Genomic DNA, 25,035 nt, shown 5'->3' with positions numbered 1-25,035 from the left:
TTTTAAAATAATTTCAACTGTTTTTCTGATGACAGACACAAAACAAAAGAGTAGAAAATGGCCAAGTTATTCATCCAAGAAATCTTTAGTTATCCACTTTACCAAATTCATCTTAAAATATGCTAATCCATACCCGAATTTATTTGAGAATCTATAAAAGTTTTGAAGAGGCTAAATTTTAGGTTTTAGTATTATTTCGAAATTTTTAGACGTATTTCTGTGAAGAATGAATAGAACGTAAAAATGTTTTTTTCATTAAATAGTTGTAAAATTCAATACACGAATAAAAGTATGTTTTGACAATGGGTACTGCTTTAACTTTCCCACATTCAAAGCTGAGTTTCTCACCAAGTAAGACGAAACTTTTTGAGAGTTTGAGAAAGTCAAGTAGACATATAACAACCGTATTCAACGGCACTGACAGTTTGATGTCTTTATGATAAAACTTGGATGTTCTCTGCTTCCAGAACTTTTCTTGAGATACAAGAAAAACAACCTAAAACTGGGACTTCTCATCATCCTAATATTATGTAGTTTGTATTTTTTTACGACAAAAAATAAATTAATTAATAAAGAAATAAAATAAATTAACTTGGTACTCGGAGGTTGAGGACACAGCGAATGATTACTTTAGTCATTACAAGAAGTTTTACTTTATATTTTTTCTAATATGTTAGGAAACCTAACGTGACTTCAACTCTACACGTGCTTAACCACTTACGCACTCAACAGCATGGTTTGTCCTCCATCCATCATAAATTAATCCATTTATACAGTCCTTGCAGAAGAAAAAGTCATGAATTAAACCAAATTATACTGGAATGAATAAAAACAAATCTACAAAGAATAGGCATCTAACCTCTAACAAAAATGTATCTAAGAACGACTGTTATGGGTATTAACACTTTTTATTAATAGGAAGAGAACAACGTTTCGACCTTCTTAGGTCATCATCAAGTTAAAAAAGAGAGAATGTGAATGTGACAGTTGATGAACACATGTCTTAGGGATGAGAGTATAAACGGGTATGGGATAATAGGGGGCGTTGCAGGTGGATGTCAGGTTATTAATTAGTATAGGTATAAAGATGTTCCTTAATACTGGTTTAATTTTGGTTTTAGTTGCTGTAAAAGTAGGGCTTCTTTGATTTTGCGTTTGTTTATATTTGTTTCTCTACTTAATATCTGGGTGTTTTCTATGGTTATCTTGTGTTTATTTGATTTGCAGTGTTCAAAAACACGTGAAAGTGTTTTCTTTTTGTTCTTTGAATCTAGTTTCCATTTTTCTGGTTGTTTCTCCAATATAGAAGTCGTGGCAGTTGTTGCATTGTATTTTTTAATTATGTTGGTGTTGTGTTTGTCAGTGTAGTTTTTACATAGTATGGACTTTAGTTTTGTACCTGGTTTTTGAATAAATTTGGTGTTTACTAGAATGTTTTGTTTTATGATAAGTGTTTTCCAAATGTTTTTCGCTGATTCAGGAAACATATGGTATGCAGCAGTGAAATGTTTTGTAGTTTGTTGTATCTTGGGATTTATTGTTTGTTTGTTGTTGGTCGAGGTGTGTGCGTATAATTTTTTCTACAGGTTTTTGAGGAAATTTGTTGATGTTGATGAAGCGTTGTTTTATTTTGTTAATTTTATCGGATGAGCATAGTTTTGTGGCTGTGTTTTGTTTCGTGTCCTGAGTCCCAGGGAATGTATAATCCAGTACGGGTGATTTTTCTGTGGATTTCTGTTGTGAATTCTGTATCAACTCTAGTGATTTTGAGGTTAAGAAATGCTATTTGGTTAGTTTTTCCTGTTCACAGGTTAACTTAATGTGAGGGTGTATCGAATTAACGTGATTGGAAAAAAAAAATGAAGTGTGTGTTTTGTAGATGTAAATCCAGCAACTGTACCATCAACATATCTGTTGTACAAGTATAGTGGTAGATGTAAGGCTGAATTGATCGCTTGTGATTCAGTCTGTGTCATAAAAATTTTGGCTAGAACTAGTGACACGAGATTCCCCATACTTATACCATTTATTTGTAGGTAGTTTTGGTTACTGAACATAAAGTTAGTTTTGGTGGTAGTGAATTATATAAGGGTTACTAATTGGTTACTGTGTATGTGTATCAATGGGTTGGAATATTGGATATAAAGTTCTAAAGCTATATTGCAGACTTCAGTTGTTGGGACTTCTGTGCAGAGGAGATTACATCAAAACCGGCCATTAAGGCTTTATGATTTAGTTAGTTAAGAATATATTTGAAGTTAAAAGAGTCTTCGAAACAGGAGCTGATGTTACATATTTAGAAAATGCTCACGCTATATATTTACCGAGGTTGTAGTTAAATGATTCATAGGTCAACATTATGGGTCGTAGTGGACAATCGGGTTTGTGAGGTTTGCGGGTGTCGTATAGTTGTGGTGTGCGTGAGTCAGTCTTTCGTAGGTAAGAATAAATGTTTTCTGAGATTCTCTCTTTCTCAAGCTGAAGATGACCTACGAAGGTCGAAACGTTGTTCTCACCTTATCAATAAAAGTGTTAATACCCAAAACAGCCGTTCTGAGATACATTTTTATTTCAAGTGGGTTTCTCGTCATCAAGAATAACCTCCAACAAGTTGAGCACCCATAAAACCGAGGTTCTTATGTTTACAGAAGGACAACCAAGTTGGACACTTCCATTCCCTACGCCATCCTTTCAACCTGCATTTCTCAAAGATGGATTCGGTCATATCTTAATGAATCGTAAAGACAACGAAAAGTACTATCGTAAAAATAAAAAATAAAAAACACTTGTAATTTTCACTGAGGCACCAGTGTGGCGCCAGACACAAAAGAGGATGATGACGGTTGTTGCGATCACTAAGTGCCCTGCTGAAATTCAAAACTTTTCTCGTCATCAACCGAATTTCGTATTATCAGTATACATAAAAAAGTTGTCTTTCAAGGATAACTTATCGCTTTAATCACATGCAAATTCATTCTTCAATTCATATAAAACAATATTTCAACAATTATTTTTTAACTTCAATTTCCTTTCACAGGGTAAGTATTCTTCACTAGTTACACAGAAGTACGTTTAATACAAACACATTCGTGTACAAACATCCACATTCATAATTATTATTATGTGTTTTTTTTAAATAAACTGAAGAAAATTTTATGTAGTCTACAATAAACTTAACAGATGTTATTTTTATTATCAGTTTAGTAAAGTAATTAGTACCTTTTACTCGGCATTTAATTGAACTAAAATTTCAATTTTACTTTTAACTCAACCTTACTGTTCACGTTAGTTAAGAATTATGTTGGACATAGCTCGCTCGCTTGTATAATGTCGACCCCAAGTGGCACAACGAGATGTCTATGGACTCATTCCGCTAGAAACTGAGTTTCGATACCCGTGGTGAGCAGAGCACAGATAGCATTGTGTAGCTTTGTGCTTGATTCCAAACAAACTTGTATAATGTCCACCAGATACTTCTTACAACAAATCTTGTGATCATTTTTACAGAAAACCAGTAATGTTACGCAAAAAAAGAAAAAACATCAAAGCTTACGCTTTCTTTCTAAGCGAATTGGACAAGGCCTAGTGATTAGTTTGTTGGAACGTAAATAAAGGATTGATGGTTTGCGCTTCGTTGCCTCAAAAACGCGTGCACTTTGAGGTCTTGAGTGCATTTAAGAGTCACAGATTTCAAAAGTTGACGATATGTACCGTTAATAAGCTGTGTTAATTTTAGTTTATAAGTTCAATATTAATGATGATTAAGAGTATGTGTTTTCTTTTTCAGCAAAGCCACATCGGGCTATCTCCTGAGCCCACCGAGGGGAATCGAACCCCTGATTTCAGCATTATAAATCCGTAGGCTTACCGCTGTGCTAGCGGGGGTCAATAATGATGATTAAACACGGATAGCTCTTGTGCACGGAATTTTGAAACAAACAAGTCAGAAACCAGAAACAGATGGCAGTATACAATTTTTGTGTTAATATTCATGAAGCTAGTGCACGATTCTTCTCAATACTGAGTATAACGTTAAATAGTTTCAAATACTCCGTTCCGAAATGTGTAAGATTAGTTGTTGTTTTTTTCAAGATTTCATGCAAAGTCGTATATCCTTGATTGTGAACTGAAAAACTAGAGGAAAGTCATCTGATCAACCATGCCCACCGGACATTCTTGGGCTACTTTCATCTAGTAAAAAAGCAGGATTTGATCACTACTCATATAACGCACCCACAGCTACAGAGTGCGCAGAGTGATTTTGCGGCAACGAGTCGTGAACTGTGATCTCTCGCTTTCATTGTTCAGGTACACTAACCATTAGGCCATTCCTAATGGTGAAGTCAAAAATGTTAGCCACTGCCTTTAAGTACATTGGCTATCACGTTTCTAAAGTACGTACAAGGACGTGTGTTTATTACTTTGTTACAAGTTATTGCTCCAGTGACACTGCAATAAATATGATGGCATATAGCGTTAAAAACCGTATCTCATACTTCAGAAACAAGATTATTAATTTAGAGATCTAAGCTTGAATAATTTTATAACTCCCCAAACATTATATTAATATGGTTAAAGAAAGAATGCACCTTCGGGAAATAACGGCGTTCATCATCCAGGCAAAGTAGATTATCTTTTATAGAGTTTTTTACGTCTTTAAGTGAAGAAGTCTGTGGAGTTATTACCTATCTAAACAGCAAAAGACTTCCCTCTAACCCATGACTTATTGGTCAAATATGTATCCTGGCTATTGCTTGTTTATTCAAAATTCAGATCAAGAGCACACCACTGGTGTAGTTTGCTTTTAAACAAACAACCAAAACAAAATATTCAACAAAGTTATTTAAGGGTTTTAATTATACATACCCAACACTTACATGCTATATTAAAACTTAAAATACAACTATACATCCTCTACCAACTCGGCTAAATGGGTAATTATTATTTTAAACTTGTAAAGTATTTATATATACTGATTGGTCATTTTGTTATGGCATATACATTTGTAGAATATTGAATTCATTTGTATAAGCAAGTGTATATTTATCAAATATGAGATGGTTGGTTCAGCTAGATAAATGCCGAGATATAACCATATCATGATCATGGTGCAAGACAATGAATAAAGCAAATATTTTTTCCGACTTTCAGAGTACCATGATAGTGAAGAGATCGTTTGATATGTGCCCGGCATCGCCAGGTGGTTAGGGCGCTCAACTCACAATCTGATGGTCGCAGCTTCGAACCCCCGTCACACCAAACATGCTCGCCCTTTTAGCCATGGGGACGTTATAATGCGACGGTCAATCCTACTATTCGTTGGTTAAGGAGTAGCCCACATTTTGGTGGTGGGTGGTGATGACTAGCTGCCTTCCCTCTTGTCTAATACTGCTAAATTGGGGACGGCTAACGCAGATAGCTCTCGTGTAGCTTTGCGCAAAATTCAAAAAACAAACAAAGAAACAATCGTTTGAGATAAGCGCTGTTATCAAAGGTCATTTCCTTTGACCGCCTGTTCAAATAATTTCTTATCATATTCTATAAAAAATGACAATCGAAAAAAGAAAAACCGTTTGAACTTATTTTAACCATACAAAGAAAATAGCATTATGAAAACTGTCTAAGGCATTTGAAAACCAGTTGAAAATCGTTTATCCCATGCACAAACTAGTACGGCTTCAGTGATGATTAAAGTACAGAGTGTGACTGAAAGCGTTAATATGACCTGACAAGATACATTTTACCTTTATCTGTACTGACGGAGAAACTGTGGGGAAAAACACGTAAACACTTGACCTTACGTTTGTGAGAAAAGTCTTTGTCGAAAGAAATGGCGAATAGCACCCAGAGTGTAAGTGAATGTTGTTTTTAATAATTTCTATATCACAATGTAAAAGCTTCATCATAACGAACAAGGGTTTTCCAGAATGATAATGCAACAATCTACCACGCTCTTGTAACACGTTATTGATTCAGAGGACAAACGAGTGGCTTCAGTTATTTTCATTACCAGTGAATCACTAGTCACCAGAAAATGAAACACTGTGTTCCTCTGTTAACTTCTATGATCCAAGTGCTGATCATATGCTTCAAATAACGATCTATAATCAAATAAACTAGGAATGTTTGGAGTCTACAACGTACTCACTTCAAGCTGTTACCCAACCCAATATTAATATTTTAAGAATGTTGATACATACCATATACTTGCAACCTTAAGTCATGCTTAACTTACGTGATGGGTATAGGTGTACTTACTGTATTGTCCATTATATGTGTGTGTGCGTGTCTTCTCATAGCAAAACCATATAAGGCTATCTGCTGAGTCAACCGAGTGTGCATTATATAAAGATTGTATTAAGTATTAGTCGATCTAGAGCAGTATACTTTTCAAGCAGTTTTCATCTGTTTTTGAGTATATGTGAATAGACTGTTCATAGATCCAGTTTTGCAATCAAACGTAAACCACATAGAAGAGATTCAACTGCGGATCAACTAACTTAAGGCGCGTCTCTTTGGTGGTTCAGCTGTAAGTTTGAGAGCTAATAATGTTAGAATTCTAGATTTGATCCCCGCAATGGACACAGACACATAATATTAATAACAAACAACCAATCGTATGAACAATTATGACTCGGCTACACCTGTTCAAACATTAAGGCTATAGTTCCATACTTGACCGGTTTAAATACAAACTAGTTACTTTTATCAATAAAACAAATCGAATTTCTTTTCACAGAATACAAATATAAATTTATGTCTAATTGTAAAGTATAAACATGAACCTTGACAACTGAAGTACACTACTTGTGTAAAAATGTTTATATAAGCTACATATGCAAATATATAATTTGACATTTCTCCATATTATCGCTGTCGGCCGAAAGTCCCAGTACTTAGAAAGCACAACGTTTTAAATACTACATATAACTTACATAACTATAAACTCTATTAAAAATTTCGAATTCTTAAAAATTACCTATACGTGTTTTTTTTATTCAAAACTTGTTATAAATTTTTATTTAACACGTTGGAATGGGGGCTTTAATTCCCTAACCAATTTAGCTACGCCCATGCAACTTCGAACTATTGCTCTCATATTACTGTTACATTTAAGTTGGCGTTCTATTTATGTAAGTTGATGAATATGTTAGTAAAATAAACACTTTTTCTAAGTTCAAGTAATTTTTATTTGTAGAATTACCTTTAAACATTTTGGCCATTTTTCTCATCTTTCTACAGGGTGGTCGACCGCCATGGCTTGTAGTCCTAGGAATTGGTTTGCCGTTTTTAGGTCTAACACACCAACATGTCGCCGGTTTATTCTTGGGCTTGAAACATTGGATATCTTTATACAGGCCATTTCGTTTCTTACAACTAGGAATGTAAAGATTGTTATCTGGGTTTTTCTGCGCCCTCCTCCGGGTAGTGAGGCAATCCTGGACTTCTTCAACTTAGAATATTGAAATAAAATAATATATATATATATATGAACAAAAATAAAACACTTTTAAATAACGTGTTCACATATATATAAACAAAAATAAAACACTTAAATAACATATGTTACGTCCTCACATTTATATAAAAATTATATATAAATCAGTCAAGAAATTAAAAACCCTAATTTTTATTTTAAAATATTATTACGTTTAAAATTTACAACTATCTAAAAAGGTTAATGATTTAAGGTAATTTCTAGTAACTAAAAATAATTCCTCCTCAAAGGTATACTTCTGGAAATTTATCCTCATTTAAAAGCACGTAACTGTTTTTACGCCCCCTCAAATTCTTCTTCTGTATACTTCTGCTCCCCAGTGGCACAGCGGTATTTCTGTGTACTCACACCGCTAGAAACCGGGTTTCAATACCTGTGGTGGGTAATCACAGATAACCCAATTTGTGGCTTTGTGCTTAATTTTAAATAAAGAAACTTTATACGTGTACTTGAAGCCTCTATCGTATCTTAAACATCCCCTCAAATATAATTCGCGTAAAAAATATCCGGCTTAAAGATAAACAGTTTTTCATAAAAAAAACTACGTACAAGTGAAAACTACCTTCACACTTTGTATGTTAACTTCAGAATTTAGAAATGTATACGGGTTTCTATGAAAATGTGCAATATTAATGAATATCGTAAACGATTTTGTGCATCATACTTGTGTCACATATACAGATGTAAGAATAAGATATATAATAAATATAATATATATGTATGATTTTCAAACACTATACAAATCATAATGTGATTTATTGTCATATACACGTAGTTGTAACAGATATTTTAGAAATATAATTCTGCACTGGTTTAACGTGTGGTTGTATGACAAATCAAGCTGGTTTTTTTCGTATAACGAAGAAACTGTTATATGCTACAATATATACTTTAACGGTTTCTTTCTGTTTTCAGGCGCACCTTAGGGATCAAATCCCAAATTTTAGTGTAATAAGCCTTCCAATGTACTATTGAGTGATTGTAAAACAGCTTAATTGGTATTTAAATTCAAAATAAGAAACTGTTAGGTTTAATTTTTATTTCGTTTACATAAATGTTGGTTTAGATTTATCCATGTTGTGATTGGTTATAATTATCAATTTACCTAAAAATGAATGTTGCAATATTCATAACAATTTTTAAGGTTCCACTTGGAACTGGCCTGGTATGGCCTAGCGCGTTAAGGCGTGCACTTCGTAATCTGAGGGTCGCGGGTTCGCGCCCGAGTCGCGTCAAAATATGCTCGCCCTTCCAGCCGTGGGGGCGTTATAATGTGACGGTCAATCCCACTTTTCGTTGGTAAAAGAGCAGCCCAAGAGTTGGCGGTGGGTGGTGATGACTAGCTGCCTTCCCTCTAGTCTTACACTACTAAATTAGGGACGGCTAGCACAGATAGCCCTCGAGGAGCTTTGTGCGAAATTCCAAAACAAACAAACCATTTGGAACTATGAGTGCGCTATAATAGTAGCAGTTAAGTTCACCATTCGATTAGACTAGCTCAAACGTTGGTGGTGGGTACTTTGACTAGTTATTTTCCTTATAGTCTATCTGTTCAAAATCAAGAACAACAAGCAATTAGTGATAAAAAGTGCTGAAAAAATCAGGCAAAATTACACTTTCCATCACTTTGTATAAAGAAGTTATCAAAGCTAAACAATGGGTTATCTACATTATGTCTACCTACTACAGGGATCGAACGTCAGTTTTAGTGTTATAACCTCTTAGGATTACCACCGAGTTACCAGAAAGGGTGTTTAAACTTTAATCAGTCTTATCACTCTGAATTCATAACTCTTACGCAATGTTTCATTTTCTTCTCTAATGACTAAAGCATTTAGTTTTAATATCACAAAGTGGGATGAGTGGCCTTGTCAGCCAATTAAACAAACCGTAGGGCTGTTTCCTACTATGGCCTCATCTTGAGCTTATCTACACAATGAAATATTTCGAATTGAGAAACGTTGTTCTTGCTGGTAAATAGGCTTATCTTGTCACAGTATCCTTACCTTCTTCTTTAGGATTTGGTTCTGCAGCCTTAATTTCAGTCTGAACTATAGGAAACTCTAACTCTTTCCATGGTTGGTGTTCACGATTATCTTTTTAAAAAACCAAAAACACCATTTGAATATGTGATATTAATAAAAAAATATACATAAATTACACTCTTTTTTTTTATTTAATCGATAAGCGTAAATTTACCCAACTACTGGTCTTTCTGAATTTTCGTCTGCGCATCCTTAATCTACGAACTTCATATAAGTTTTTACGTTACGTAAATATTCTTCACTTCCGTGTATATGTATGTATCTATCTCGCGGTATACCTACATGATATCACTAGTTAATAATACATTTATAGCTATTTATCTCTCGACAAGAAATATTAGTATCTTCAGTGCGTGTTATTTCCATCACAGTAAAAAATTAATATAATAAAAAACACCTTAGGTGTGAACAAATGTGCAGCCAAAATGGATTCAGGGCGTGACTTAAAAGGAACGAAATTAAAACTGGCAGGCACATTGGTAGTTACACTTACAGCATTGATAATCATTTTAGTGCAAATGTTCATTCATTAGTTAGCTAAGCCGCGTTTTTTGTTCAACTTTGAGCATGATGATGAGTAAGCCTAACTAACTAATAGATTAATATTTGCTGTAAGATTCTGACTTTTACACTTTTACTCTTAATGAAGCTGTAGTAAAATTTTGGACTGATAGCTCACGTGACGTCTTGCGTAAACGAGCGTAAATATTTTCGTTAAGTTTGACTACTTTTGTTGATTAGCTTCGCACATTTTACTTATATTTAAACCAGATGAGGCTGCTAGTTGTAGGTTGAAAAGATCTATCAGTGTACCAAATTTGAAATAATTCCATAAACGTTACGTATGTTTTCTAGCAAATGAATCTTTCTACTTTGGCGCGAAGAAAAAAAAAAAGAAAGAAACTCAATCGAAATTAGAAATGTTGTATCTTAGGTATTTCTTAATGTGATTGCCTTGATATTTGATACGTGAAATAAAAGTCAAGTGTAGCACAACATTGAAGAAATGTGATGGTTTCGACTACTGCCACACTCCAAGATACAGAAGATGTAAAATCGCTAAACTATCTCTTCTGTGTCCTGTAGGTTGTTTCTGTGGCAGCAAGACACACACCATGTGTCTTGATAGTTTCATTTCAGTTTGTTGTTTGTAGTATAAATAAAGACTGAATGCTAGAAATGTAGGATTGATAACTATTTTGCTGTTTGCATCCACCCAAAGTGTTAAATGAATTAAAAAGTTGATATAAGTGTACAAAATTGTTTTCAAATTTGGTTACCGTGCTCAAAGTTATTATCCATTCTTTATAAATGTAAATTAGTTTGTAAGCAGCACATATACGTTAAATATATTAGAATTAAGATCAAATAAACAGAAATGTCAGGGGATGATATCTTATTTTATCCGAGGTAAAAGGCTGTACACTTTGAACGAAAATGTTTCACTTTGTACCTCATCTAAAAATATAAAACAAATAATTTGTAAGTTACTATTTACATATTTAGTTTAAATGGACATCTTTACGATACTAGTTTAGAATGATCTCTTTAGAGTGACTGATTAATATTCTGAATGTTAATCAAAAATATAATTGCATATAAAAGATTTATCTTAAACAAATAACAAAATAGGTAAACTCCTGATAAAGAAGGGTATATCTTTCGAAAACACTCAAGTTATAGGGTTTTATCGTTTTAAAATAGGTTTGTCAATATCTAAACATTAAATAGCAAGCCTGTCAACTTCGAACACAAACAAATTATATTTGATTTGTAATTTTATCTTTAAAAATTATATTATTGCATCAACGACTGAATAATTTAACTACCTGTAATGAAATTTCATGACTTTCCCTAAACACGAATACAAAAACAGAAAGTGAACAATATACCATACTTGCACTGAAGTGTGTACCATTAAGCTCAAATAAAATAATCAACTATATTATATGTTAAAGCACATTGTGTAGCTTTAGTTATATATTATCAGATGGCATTATTTAAAATTAAACTTTTTCTGAAATACATTATATTAGCAATAAAAGTACTTAGCAAAAAACAACACATCATTTGTAATTAAACCTCTTCTGGTTTGTCATACTTGTCAACATATACACATGTAGAATTACATCACTTGAAATTAGATCTGATTAACAAAAACAAAAAAGAAAAACGATATAATGAATAATTTGATACAATTTAAGAAAAACGACCTTTACACTCTAAATAAATATAAAATAATATATTTTAATTTAAACCAAAGTTTCGCCTTTGCGGCTTCTTCAGAATTAATATACAGGCAAAGGTCGTTTTTTTCCTTAACTTTTATCAAAATGTGTAAATCCCTCCAGTATGAACTACAAATTTTGAAATATACAATGAATATATTTTTGCTGTTGTTACCTGTTAGGATTGATCTAATAGATAACAATGGGTAAAAAAAAACCCTTAAAATTGTGCATAAATCCTAAGATAATGTACACCACAAACAGAAAGATAAGCAAAGTTGTCAAACTTTTACAAACCCGAAAGTTTAGTTACTGTCATTTTCTCGTTCAATTCTGAAATATATAAAATTAATATAAATTTTCCGTAAAAGTTTCTAACAGTTGCAGTCCAACATGTTTTATATATGAAAGTGAATTTACTGGCAACTTTTTCTGTTTAGCTTTGAAATATAAAATATTTTTAATATAAACTTTCTATAATCCTATATCGCTCTCCGATGAGTCCCACACTTTGGTTAACTGCTTTCTGAAATATTTTATTTTGCTGTTCTGGAGATTAAATTTAATTATTTTTCTGTTGTGAAAATATCATTGGGATGAAAAAGGCGAGCTAAATTGAGAAAAGTCCATAATTGAAAAAGGCTTAATTTAAAAATATGTAGAAATGAATTCATGATGTGTAACTGGAAATGTCACACGTGAAGTTAAATTCAACTGTTACTCGTGGAACTTTTCTCTTTCACTTGTCAAGCAATAATTAAGGATACTTTATTATAACTCGACATTTGATGTTTCAATTTGTGCGTAATTAAAGGTAACCTGTAAAAGACAAACAAATACTAGTTTTTGGCATTTTATATCGTTCCTTTCTATCAATTTTACGCATTACACAGAACCAGTGGAAGTTAATATCATAATAATTTCACCACAGTCTAAAGAATATATTTTAAAATCAGGTCAACCATTTCTGAAAATTCAAGTAATAAATGCTTAATGTGGTAAATCTTCAGAAAATGGAACTTTCCAACAGAAGAATAATATCGCAAACAGAAAAACATTTTGTTTATAATGAACACTGGGATCATATTTCAAAATAATTTATTTTTAAAGTATTGGTTGTTATAATTGTAAAGTGCGATAATAAAGCTACTATACAAAAAAGTGAAAAGAAAACCATTACCTTGAATTGTGGTATGTCCTTCTTCGGTGCTGGCTTCACCCTGCTCGTCTGAATTTAATGACATAAAAAGTTGAAAAGAAACTACATGTTACATACGTTAGTGATGTCCTTGTGGACCGAAGTCCAGTTGGATATTGCATATTTGTCCCGGCCGAGAGGGTGAAAGATGAGAAACGGAACGGAAAATGAATAGAAAAGGAGACAGAGAAATCGATTGGGGATAGGAATTCAAGAAATAGAAACCTTAATTAAGTTTCTAAGTTTCAGTAAAAATATTATAAAAGAACCAAAAGGTATGTATGCCATAAAATATATTTTGTAATCTAGTGTATCCAGTAGGAAGAAGAAGAAAGAAATGAATTATTTATGTATGCGTTGAGAAAATATTTTACGTAGAAGAGCGAACAACGAGCCATTTTTGCATATATATTTCTCTACAAGTGGGTTTTCTCGACATCACTGAATTATTTATGGCTTATTCAACAATCTTTAAAAATAAATATAACACAGAACATTGTAAATCGAAAATAAACAAGAATTCCAACTCTCTAAATCAAGCCCAAAGGATCATGCCATCAAGAATGAACAAGTACTGAAATCCATAACAACGCTATCTTATGGTTTTATTGTAGACTGCACCGCTTGTCTTCAGCATCAAAAGCTGGATTTGATCACGCACTTAATTACGTCATTCATGAGTAAACCCTCGCTGAAATGTCCATGCCATGGCAATGTACTATGCAAAATAATAAATATTCATAACTAATGAAAGTATCGGGTTATTAGATTGATACATTCCAGATGATTATGTTAGTGCATGTATTATGAATCTATTTTAGCATAGAAGAACAATCAAAGATATTCTAAATATTTTTTATTTACCAGAAACATAAAGTCGTAAAGAAAGTACAGTAAATTAAGAATTATTTATCATCAATAAACTTTTAACATTACGTTAAATATTTCATATTTATGTTTGGTATCACAAATTTCTTTCGCATTTCATCAGAATCTACTGCGATTTTGTTACTGTTCAGTTAATGTGTGCCCATTACGATTTCAGTCACGGGAGTGCAAGGGAGCTGTGTAATGAATGCTGGTATGATTTAAAGAAATTAATAAACAAACCTAAGGTAAAGACAGTGTGAGATAACCTACTCTAGAACCAAATGCACAAAATTTATAAAGAATATAAACATATCAATTCAATTTTAAAATTAAATAATAACAGAATAATAAAAAGCTCTTTAATCAATGAAAACTGTAAATTAAGAAATAAACAAATATATTTTTTTAATTGTGTAGTTTATACCTTTCATTTCATAATTTCAGCACATAGAATAGCAACAAAATGAGGTTATACTTTTGTTGCTAAGCCATAAAAGCCTTTGTTGGAACATATTACTATCAAACCGTTCAGACTTTTCTATACATTAGAAGTTGTCATATAAGGAACCATTTCTTTTCTGCGTAGTTTTACGTAGGCTTGCCTCATTAAAAAGGTGCTCAAGCACATGCGCATATGCAAGTGAATACAATAAGTAATAATATCCAGGAGCACACGCCCAGGATCCACTTAGTATGGGTTCAAAATTAAAGGCTATTAGATTCTTTCTTCTTGGAGCTAAAGTGGTTATACAAACACACACACACACACTTTTATTATTATAAATTAGATCTGAATTATTTGCATAACACCGTAATTGCAGCAAATTTACAGTAATGTGAAAAAATTAGGACACCCTATGAAAGCCCGTGTATATATACTCTTCAAAACAAGAAACGCAAAAGGGATATTTTTGTTATTTTAAAGAAAAATATATGTAATAACGTTACAAGCTCAGAGTATGTGATGTTACACGTGTTAAGGCACTGACTGTCAAACCAAAATGACAATAAAAGTTGTGCACTTTGAAAACGGAAGAAAACATCGGATTTTTCGCCAAAACGCATGCGTGTCCAATAAATTTGTTTGAGAGATCTGCATGTTCTGCAAGTGCAACATGTGCAAAATCCCTATAAAACTGACGGGTTTTCGGTTTCCATAGCTCAATGTTAAGCCACCGACACGCAATACAGTTATGCCAAGACTGACTGAAGCACAACGCAACAACGCCATTGGTCGCTTGAAAGCAGGCGAATCTCAATCAGATGTTGCCAGAGCTGTGAATATCCACCCAAGCACCATCATAAGGCTATGGAATCGTCACCAACAACATGGATCAACTCGTGACCGTCCACGATCTGGCAGACCTGTGTGGCCACGCCCGCACAAGATCGCAACATCCGGTTACGTCACCTTCGGGATACGACCACCACTGCGACGTCTACTGCCTCAACCATACCAGGGCTGCGTAGGATTTCCGATCAGATCGTACGCAACCGTCTACGAGATGCAGGAATCCGATCTCGACGTCCAGTCAGAGGCGTCATCTTCGCCCAGCAACATCGTCAAGCACGGCTACAGTGGACTCAGGCACATCGGGTATGGCCTCATCGACAATAGAGGCATGTTTGGTTCAGCGACGAATCATGTTTTATGCTTCGTAGCCAGAATGGAAGGACCCGTGTTTAACGTCGCCGAGGTGAACGTTTTGAGCAAACTGTGTGCAGGATGTTGACAGATTTGGTGGTGGTAGCGTCATGATGTGAGCTGCCATCGCCTACAATGCCAGAACAGACCTTTTGCACATTCGAGGGAATCTTACGGTTCAACGATACGTCAACGAGATTCTTAGGCCCCATGTGCAACCCATCATGGTGAACGTCAACGTTTTTCAACATGACAACGCCCGTCCTCACACAGCCCGACTCACCACTGTCTTCTTGAGACACCACAACATCAACGTTCTTCCCTGGCCCTCAAGATCACCAGATGTAAACCCCATCGAACATCTTTGAGACGAGTTGGACCGACGTCTGCGATGGCGACAACCTCAACCGCAGACTCTACCTCAGCTTGCAGCAGCTTTGCAGGCTGAGTGGACAGCCATTCCACAGGATGTGATTCGTCATCTCATCGCTTCCATGGGCAGGAGATGTCAAGCAGTTATTGATGCTCACGGGGGGCATACTCGTTATTGACGTTGAGTGACGTTAAACTTCACCTAGTGAGCGTAGACTTCGCCTTTGCAAACTTTGGATGTTCAGCAGTGAATGTGCAAAGTTTCACACATGTCATACAGAACTACCCGGAATAAACTTGTTAACAATTTGTCTCATATTTTGCCTTTTGCGTTTCTTTTTTTGATGAGTATATGTAATCTCAATTGTAACAATACTGAGAGATTAAAGTAATATAACTAAACAATTAAAACTGAAGAAAAGACTTTCAAGATCTTCTGTAAAATGTAATTCGACAAAAATGCATATTCTAACTGAGGAAATAGTTAGGATAGCCCCACATTTATACCCACATAAAATGGCTCAACTCACACACAGGTGTATCACACCAGGTGCGCGTGATTAGAAGATCGTCAGTCAGCATTGTGAATGAGGCTTGCCCTATTTAAACCTCAGACATTTAGTTTGGTGTGCTCCTGACTGTTGAAGTGAGAGTGTGCACCATGGTGAGAGCAAAAGAGCTATCTGAAACCTTCAGAAAGAAAATTGTAGCAGCTTATGAGTCTGGTAAGGGATATAAAAAGATCTCACAAGATTTCGAAATCAGCCATTCCACTGTCCGTAAAATAGTCAACAAGTGGAGGGCTTTCAAAACAACTGCCAACATGCCCAGGTCTGGTCGTCCAAGCAAGTTCACCCCGAGAGCAGACCGCAAGATGCGAAAAGAGGTCTTCAAAAACCCTAAAATGTCATCACGAGACCTACAGCAGGCTCTGGCTACTGTTGATGTGAAAGTGCATCCTCTACAACTAGAAAGAAACTGCACAAGTGCAAAAGTCTAAGAGAAACATCAAGGCCAGATTGAAGTTTAACAGAGAGAATGTAGACAGAGACCAGGACTTCTGAAATAATGTTCTTTGGACAGATGAATCCAAAATCGAATTATTTGAACACCAGAACAGAGGATATGTTTGGAGTAAACCAAATACATCATTCCAGGAAAAGAACCTCACACCAACTGTGAAGCATGGAGGCGGAAGTGTCATGGTTTGGGACTGGTTTGATACAGCAGGGCCTGGACAGCTCGCAATCGTATAATCCACCATGAATTCTACTGTGTATCAGAGGGTGCTTGAGGATCATGTGAGACCATCTGTACGAAAATTAAAGCTGAAGCGGAACTGGACCCTGCAACGCAACAATGACCCAAAACATACCAGTAAATTCACCAAGGAATGGCTTAAAACAAACAAATGGAGAGTCATGGAATGGCCGAGTCAAAGCCCAGATCTTAATCTCATTGAGATGCTGTGGGGTGACTTGAAATGGGCTGTACATGCAAGAAACCCCTCAAACATCTCACAGCTGAAAGAATTCTGCATTGAGGAGTGGGGCAAACTTTTTCAGACCGATGTCAGAGACTGGTAGATGGCTACAAGAATGGCAACTGCGTCTCACTGCAGTTATTTCAGCCAAAGGGGGTAACACTAGCTATTATTGGGTGGGATGTCCTAACTTTTTTTTCAGTTCGGATATGCATTTTTGTAGCATGACATTTACAGAAGATCTTGAAAAGTCTTTTCTTCAGTTTTAATTGTTTGGTTATATTCCTATAATCTCTCAGTATTGTTAAAATTGAGATTAAATATCTATATATCCAAAAATGTTACAAAACTACACAGGATTTCATAGGGTGTCCTAATTTTTTGACATGACTGTATATCTGTGTTAACATTCTATAACTATTATTAAATTCACTAAACAAATTGGTTTATTTTTATCAGATTGTCATTATAAACACTTAAAAAGAAAAAAGATCAGTCACAAAAGGAATAATAAAATTAATCAAATAAGTTACTAAAACAGTAAAGAAAGTTCATAACACATCATCGATAGTTCACAAAGGTGCAACATAATACCTTTGAGACAAATAATGTAATAACACTAGCCTCTTTTTGTCCTGAACATATTGAAGACTGTCTCGTATGGGCACGTAGAACTACTCAGCATCAGTTTTCAAAGACGGCAACAAGTGATGGAATTAAGCTTGAGTGAGACAGAGATTACTATAAGAAAAGAGTTTTAGACTTCACGGACATTAAAATTATTTCCCACTTGTTAGGGGGCGAGTTTCTTGATTTATTTGAGATCACAAATCTACGAAACCGTAACTGAGTATGGCGAAAACTATCTCATAAGGAATTATAGAGAACTTAATAAATTCAACTCTTAAATATTCATATGAATGTTGAAGAGTTGAATTTATTAGGCAACCAGTTACCAATATTCACCGTTACAAAGGCTTTTTCCACTTTCGAACCGAATAAAGGGATTTACTGTTACCTTTATAACATGTTTAGTTATAACGTGAACTTTGAGTCTAATGGAACGTAGCTCAACATGCTAACCACTGTGTTACACCCGGACTACGGCTGAAATAACAAAAGTATCAACTAAATAAGAAGAGACATGTTTGTGTCCACAAAAATAATAAGCCTCATACGACTTTACTAATTTTAAGTTTGCATTTTTTCTTAAGTTCTGCAGTGTCTAAGAATATTAAAGCCATTTACATGATAATATAAGACATACGGTGGATAGAAATAAAAGGACATCTTAACTCTGTCATTAGAATTCCATGATTTTCTTTTTGGCCATTACACAAAGCAATCTGCCGTATCCTGGTATTTTCATGACTATTATGGAATACTAAAAGCCTGGAGTGAGATATGCACACCTTGCGTAACTAGTCATCATTTTCAAGAATCGAGATATATGTCACGTGATGAAATTTGTTAACATGAAAACCAAGAGCACTATAAAAAATGATCAACACTTCAATACTTCTCATGTGTTTGTTTTAACACCAAATGAGTTACATAATCTCGTTTCATGAACTTCTATGTCTCTTTCATGAACCTCCTGGTATCGCAACGATAAGTTTAACCACTACAACACTAAAATCCGAGTTAGATTCTCCGAGGGAAACACAGCAGATAGCCTAATGTGGCTTTGCTATAAAAAAACAAACAAACAAGTTAATTTCATGAAATGGCTTCATACCCTATAACTGATTGACTTTGCTTCACTTTAAATAAGTATAGAGTGAGCTTTATTTTTACATCTTAAGTACTGGGCTTATTATACCACGAGTCTGCGGAATTGCGTATGCATATTTTTCATCCATAATTATTAATATCTCGTTTTCTTGAGAAAAAATATAATGTGCTTCAATCAGATATTTGCATTTTGAAGGGCAACTCCTTAAATTAAGAAACAGTACGTTTTGATATTCAATGAAATCCTGGAAAAGCTATTGCTCAACATAGACGATCTCATTGTTCTTTAATTCTGAGTTGACAAAATAAACTATTATTTTTCTTGCTTACTTCTTCTGCTGCTCTGTACCCATGACTACACTCACCATTTCACAGAGGGCTACTTCAAGGAGTTAAACCCTTAACTATAACATTTGCTCTAAAAGTTTAAATCTTTTCTACAGTGTATTATTTTCAAATGAAGAATTGTGTTAATAATTATTAAATAAGCTTTCGCAGCAAGACTAATTATACTTAGTTCATTGATACTTTCTAAATGATAAACTTTTAGAAGTAAACAAGCACCCCAATTAGCGACTAGTCACTAGTCTTCAAGTATTGTGTAACAACAGCAATAACAGCCATTTTTTACATTAATACAGAATAACATTTTTGACACCTTAAATGCCGTTTATAAATAACTATTTTTACTCCTCCACCATTTGTGACGCTTGAAAAAATTGCATAAGCATCATTCCTCTAAAAATTAATTTCCTCTTTTCTTACTAAGGTTTATTTTATTTTCAAACACAATTATTTCACATAATATTGAAACAATATGACAATATAGTTAAACTTTATTTGTTAATGAAGCACAATTAATTTTCAATATCATGCAACCCACGATATACTGTTGGAGTAACAGATTCCTCTATTCAAATAACACAATGCTTTGGACCGAAGTAGTCTGATTCAGATTACCTTATTCTACTTGAAATATCTTGAACTATAGTAATTTCAAACAAACGTAATGATTTTGAATGAAGTAGTCTGATTAAGATTATTCTTCTCACAGTTGACATACCTTAAATTAATATTTTTAAACGATGCGATGCTTTTAACCTAAGCAGTCTGATTCATATTATCCTTCTGAAACTTTCAACCTCTTTAACTATAGTACTTTAAACAATTTAACGGATTTTAGTAAAGAGTCTGATTCAGATTATCCTTCTGAAACTTTAAATATCCCGTCATGTTGTTAATTAAAGCTCTTAAGTATGATACAACAAGAACTGCGAGTTTTTTTGTTGGGATACTCGTGGAAGCACGAGACACTGGTGTCTACCTCATCTTCATCATGCTTCTTTAGGTCCTCATTCTCATCCGTCTAACTAATGTTGCACACGAGTTCTGTTATTGATTATCTTAAAGATAAATGCTATTCACAATTTTTAACACTAGGACTAAAATGTCTACTGCAAATAGCGAAGGCTGTTTTTAAAATTTGGTAAGTGATATGATTCGAAACCTTAACATTTTTTAAGAGAAATAATAATTTGCAATTTTTAACCAAAGTAATGCCTAGGACATTAGAAGCATTTTTTTCTAGAGAGACCCCGCTAACTCATGCGTAATAAATTTAGAGACGACCATCATTTAATTTAAGTTTTCAGGTTGTCAGATAATAATTTTAGTGAGAGTGAAACTAGTTATTTCAAGATATGTTGATTATCTGCTATTGAGCGGTAGACATGTTTATTCAGAGAGTAATAAGTAATAAAGTTTAAAATCTTGTTAAAATGTATGTAATTATTTCTAACTGGTAATACAATACAGACCCAACATAATTTTCTTGTGTTTCAAATGTTGTTGTTTTTTTAAAATTCATTAGCAGTCACGCGACACGAAATATATTATTTGCATTTAGGTAAACTGAGAACTGTTTAAACAATTTATGAACAAATTATTTTGTATTCAGTAATTTAGCTCACGAAAAGGCCTAACAAACTTTTCATTTGTGAAAATATTTCATGAATATCATGTTGCAGTGAGAAGAAAAGTTAACGACCATTATACGTCTTTTTTTTAAATAAAAACATCTGCACAAAAATGCTATCCTGGTTAGTAGCTCATACAATCATTTAGTCAAATAACTAATTACTATTTTTTATCAGGTATAAATTATCAATTAGTTTATATCTTACATTTCGACTGAAGGAAGTAATATCAAGGATAAAAACAAATCCCATAAATAAGTAGAAAGAAAATTACAGATAAACACACATATTCTTATGTATTTAAAGATATTTATGCAAATACATAGATAATTTGTAAACAATATAAAGTCAGGACAGTATTAAGAACCCAAAACACAATACAATCTCAGTTACTACATAAAAACCACCTCAAGGCTTAATCAAAATCCACAACACAATACAAATTATAATTACTATGAATCATACCACCTTAAGCCTCAATCATAACGCACAACACAGCACAATCACATTTACTGCACATCAGTAAAAATACCAGTTTTGAATTTAAGAATACACAATGACTAATACTGATCCATCACGTCAGATAAAATTATACAATAAATACTTAAATAATTTAAAATAAAACACATACATTAAAAAAGGAGAAGAAGCATAACTAAGAACACACTCAGTCAATTTAGTACTGTAATCAGGAAAACCTGGAGTAAAAACAAATAAAATAGTTGATTCAAATACATGAGGTAAGTCTTGATGAGTGCAAAACATAACTGCCTTTCTAACATCAAGACTCAGAATTGAACCTTGGCAATTACCACTACATACAATGAAAAGTACCAGGTTATTAACCGAAATATAAGATATAAATTAACAAGTTCATGATAAAAAAAATAGTAACAACTAGTTAGTAATTAGGCTTAGATAATCGCATATGACACTCCTCATGACAACTGTTGTAATTCGATCGCTGCGACGTTACAGTAACTATACAGCGAAGTTAGTAATCAACGCAACTTTCAGGTAGGATGGCATACATATTTTTTAGTTTTATTTATGCGTAAATGCTTAATAAATCAGTTAGACAACATGAAAATGTAGTATTAAACACAACAAAGAAGCCTAAAATTTAGGTTGCTACTCTGTTACTTGCAGCTTTACTACACTACGACATGCTCTCACTTTTCAACTTATTCTTAAAATGAAATAATAATAAAAAACAACAAAAACTTACGACTGATGTCCATCATTAAACATGACGTCCATTCGGTCATCGAGATGGTGTTGTCATGATCAAAATCACAATGCCTAGTAAACGTTTTAGCACAAGGGCGAGGCTCTATAATCTTTTTGGCCATCCGCCGTAGATCACGAACTTCTTTTCTTCTAAGAATGTTGTCTCCGTTAGTATCTAGCTGTTGGAACTTCCATTGAATTACCTGTTTGTCTTCAGAGTCTTAAAAAACAAAACATGGCTTTATTCGATTTTTTCCACTAAATATTGATAAGCACTGCAGATATAAAGTCAGGTTAGGGATTTGTAGATTGAGAAAATACTGAAAACCTATCAATAAACTGGACTGGTAAGAAAAGAATGAATTTAACAAATTAACAGAGAAATAATGAGCAAATTTAGTCATAAAAACCCATATACAGGATGAGAACTTAATAATTAAATAAAATAACAGCTTAACGGATAAAACTGAATTCTTCAAAGCAAACTGAAAATAATTTCCCTTCAAATTCCTTATGTATTCACTAAAGTTCAACTCACTTTATAAATAAACTAATATTATCTTCCAATCAGAGCAAGCTATGCACTTAGAGCAAAACTAAACATTAACCTGGCAATCGGTGTAGCCAATCAAACAGTTTTCTTACTTTGTACTAACAAAGATTAGAAGGAATTGCTTCATTAGTTTGGTACTCTAGATCTTAAACAATATTTTCGGTTTTAACCTTTAACAACCGTTAACATGTTATTCTTAAAACACTTCCTTCATCGTTGATCGTATCCAATCTAATTGAATAACACCATATCTATTGCAGCAAGCTGCTGCTAAAAAGAATGGTCAATCTCAGACCACACATCTTGATAAACGATCCATGGACGTAGATATCTGCTTCCAAGGAAACATTTAAGGAAACTAAAGGCACAATATTCCTTGGAACTGAAACGGAGACTTTACACATAAGTGGTTCAATTGAACTTGCTTTGACACTCTAGTGGTAAGAAAACAATGCATAAACTGACGATAGTTAAAATCCAGGCAGGGCCTTAAGAGGGTAATCATTATGGCACTAAATGAGAAAGAAATGAACCGTGTTTGCCCTAGATTGCAATTACTAAATAGTTTTGATTTCATTTTCTTCGTCCATTTTCTAATGAACACAGTTATTTATTTCGTGATGTTGCTAGAAGCTTGTGATCTTTCTTCAAATCTTTAGTTATTACCTTAGCAACAGTATTCGGAGATATGACCAGTTTCAGCAGATTGGCTTTTTTGTGATTGAATGGTACTCTCTCATAATCACAGCTTTCTCTTTCTGAATACTGCACGAATTGGCTTGGGGTATGTTTTTGAAGTTTATTGCTCTCTTGGGATTTTTTCGAAGGCCTTTCTCTTTTAAATGTGTTCTCATTTAGTCCTATATGTTTTGACTTAACATTCTCATTGTAAGAATATTTTTAGAGTCTTTTTATACTCATCCAGCCAAAATATTATCGAAGTTAGCACTGCACTGTAGAATGGTCTGAAATTTGCAACTAAACATTTCTCTTACGACGTTCTAATATATAAAAATATTATAAAGTACTTCTCTTTGTATTGCTATTATAACGATTCTCAATCTATTCTTTGTTCTGAGTACGTGCAGATTTCCACCTTACACGAAAAGTCGTTAAGTTAATTTTATTTCAAGTTACCTTTGTTTCTTTCTCAAAGTTAGGTGGCACATGATATCGCTCACTAAGAACACTCTAGCATGCAACCTTGTGTTAAGTTAGTAATGCCCTTCAATGGTTGTTCAGGTAATGCGCAGGGGTTAATGTCTGTTTGTTTTGTTTTTGGAATTTCGCACAAAGCTACTCGAGGGCTATCTGTGCTAGCCGTCCCTAATTTAGCAGTGTAAGACTAGAGGGAAGGCAGCTAGTCATCACCATCCACCGCCAACTCTTGGGCTACTCTTTTACCAACGAATAGTGGGATTGACTGTAACATTATAACGCCCCCACGGTTGGGAGGGCGAGCATGTTTAGCGCGACGCGGGCGCGAACCCGCGACCCTCGGATTACGAGTCGCACGCCTTACGTGCTTGGCCATGCCAGGCCTTAGGGTTAATGTCTCACTATGTTTTCCGAGATTGGTTTGTTTTGAATTTCGCGCAAAGCTACACGAGGGCTATCTGCACTATCCGTCCCTAATTTAGCAGTGCAAGACTAGAGAAAAGGCAGCTAGTTATCACTACCCACCGCCCACTTCTTTTACCAACGAATAGTGGGATTGGCCGTCACATTATAACACCCCCACGGCTGAAAGGGCGAGCATGTTTGGTGTGATGGGGATTCGAACCTACGACCCTCGGATTACGAGTCGAGTGCCTTAACCACCTGCCCATGCTCGGCCAGTTTTCTAAGAATAACTTGTCATACGGTAGCGTTGGTCCAACAGTACAAATACGATGTGTGGTTTTTCAACTCTAAATCAAGAGATGAAGGACAAAGCAAGGTATAAACACCTGTTTATTTTGTTGATTGTCACGCTTTGTTCAGCCTCTTTATTTCATTTAGTATCGTCTCAGTTAGTAAACGTTTTCAGTATGCTACGTAATTTTGTATCTTGAACGAATTTCCTGTTTATCTAACTTATTCCATATACTTCAAAATTATTTATAATTCTACTGAACATACCTCAAGGTCATGGCGATGCATAATTGCATTAGCTACAAATCGTTTTCAAATAAAGTGTGATTACCCTCTGTATTAGAAAACA

The 25,035-nt window shown here is 34.2% G+C and overlaps 1 protein-coding gene across 11 annotated transcripts in view; it reads right to left on the bottom strand.

Annotated features, from left to right (window-relative positions):
- Positions 1-25,035, bottom strand: part of LOC143255710 (SPARC-related modular calcium-binding protein 1-like) — a 114,370-nt gene that overhangs the window by 33,748 nt on the left and 55,587 nt on the right. For 7 of the 11 annotated variants that reach the window (XM_076511798.1, XM_076511808.1, XM_076511815.1 and 4 more), the window contains 5 exons: positions 22,278-22,499; positions 12,952-13,032; positions 12,069-12,104; positions 9,505-9,594; positions 7,205-7,453 (listed from right to left, as the gene is read on the bottom strand). In XM_076511798.1, the coding sequence (XP_076367913.1) occupies positions 7,205-7,453; positions 9,505-9,594; positions 12,069-12,104; positions 12,952-13,032; positions 22,278-22,499 (678 nt within the window). The remainder of the gene's footprint in view (positions 1-7,204; positions 7,454-9,504; positions 9,595-12,068; positions 12,105-12,951; positions 13,033-22,277; positions 22,500-25,035) is intronic. The other 4 variants (XM_076511827.1, XM_076511837.1, XM_076511864.1 and 1 more) reach the window with 4 other exon arrangements.

This window comes from Tachypleus tridentatus, chromosome 1, assembly GCF_004210375.1.
Source record: "Tachypleus tridentatus isolate NWPU-2018 chromosome 1, ASM421037v1, whole genome shotgun sequence".
Taxonomy (NCBI): domain Eukaryota; kingdom Metazoa; phylum Arthropoda; class Merostomata; order Xiphosura; family Limulidae; genus Tachypleus; species Tachypleus tridentatus.
The sequence above is the reverse complement of the archived record's forward strand: the minus strand, read 5'-3'. Positions and strand labels throughout refer to the sequence as shown.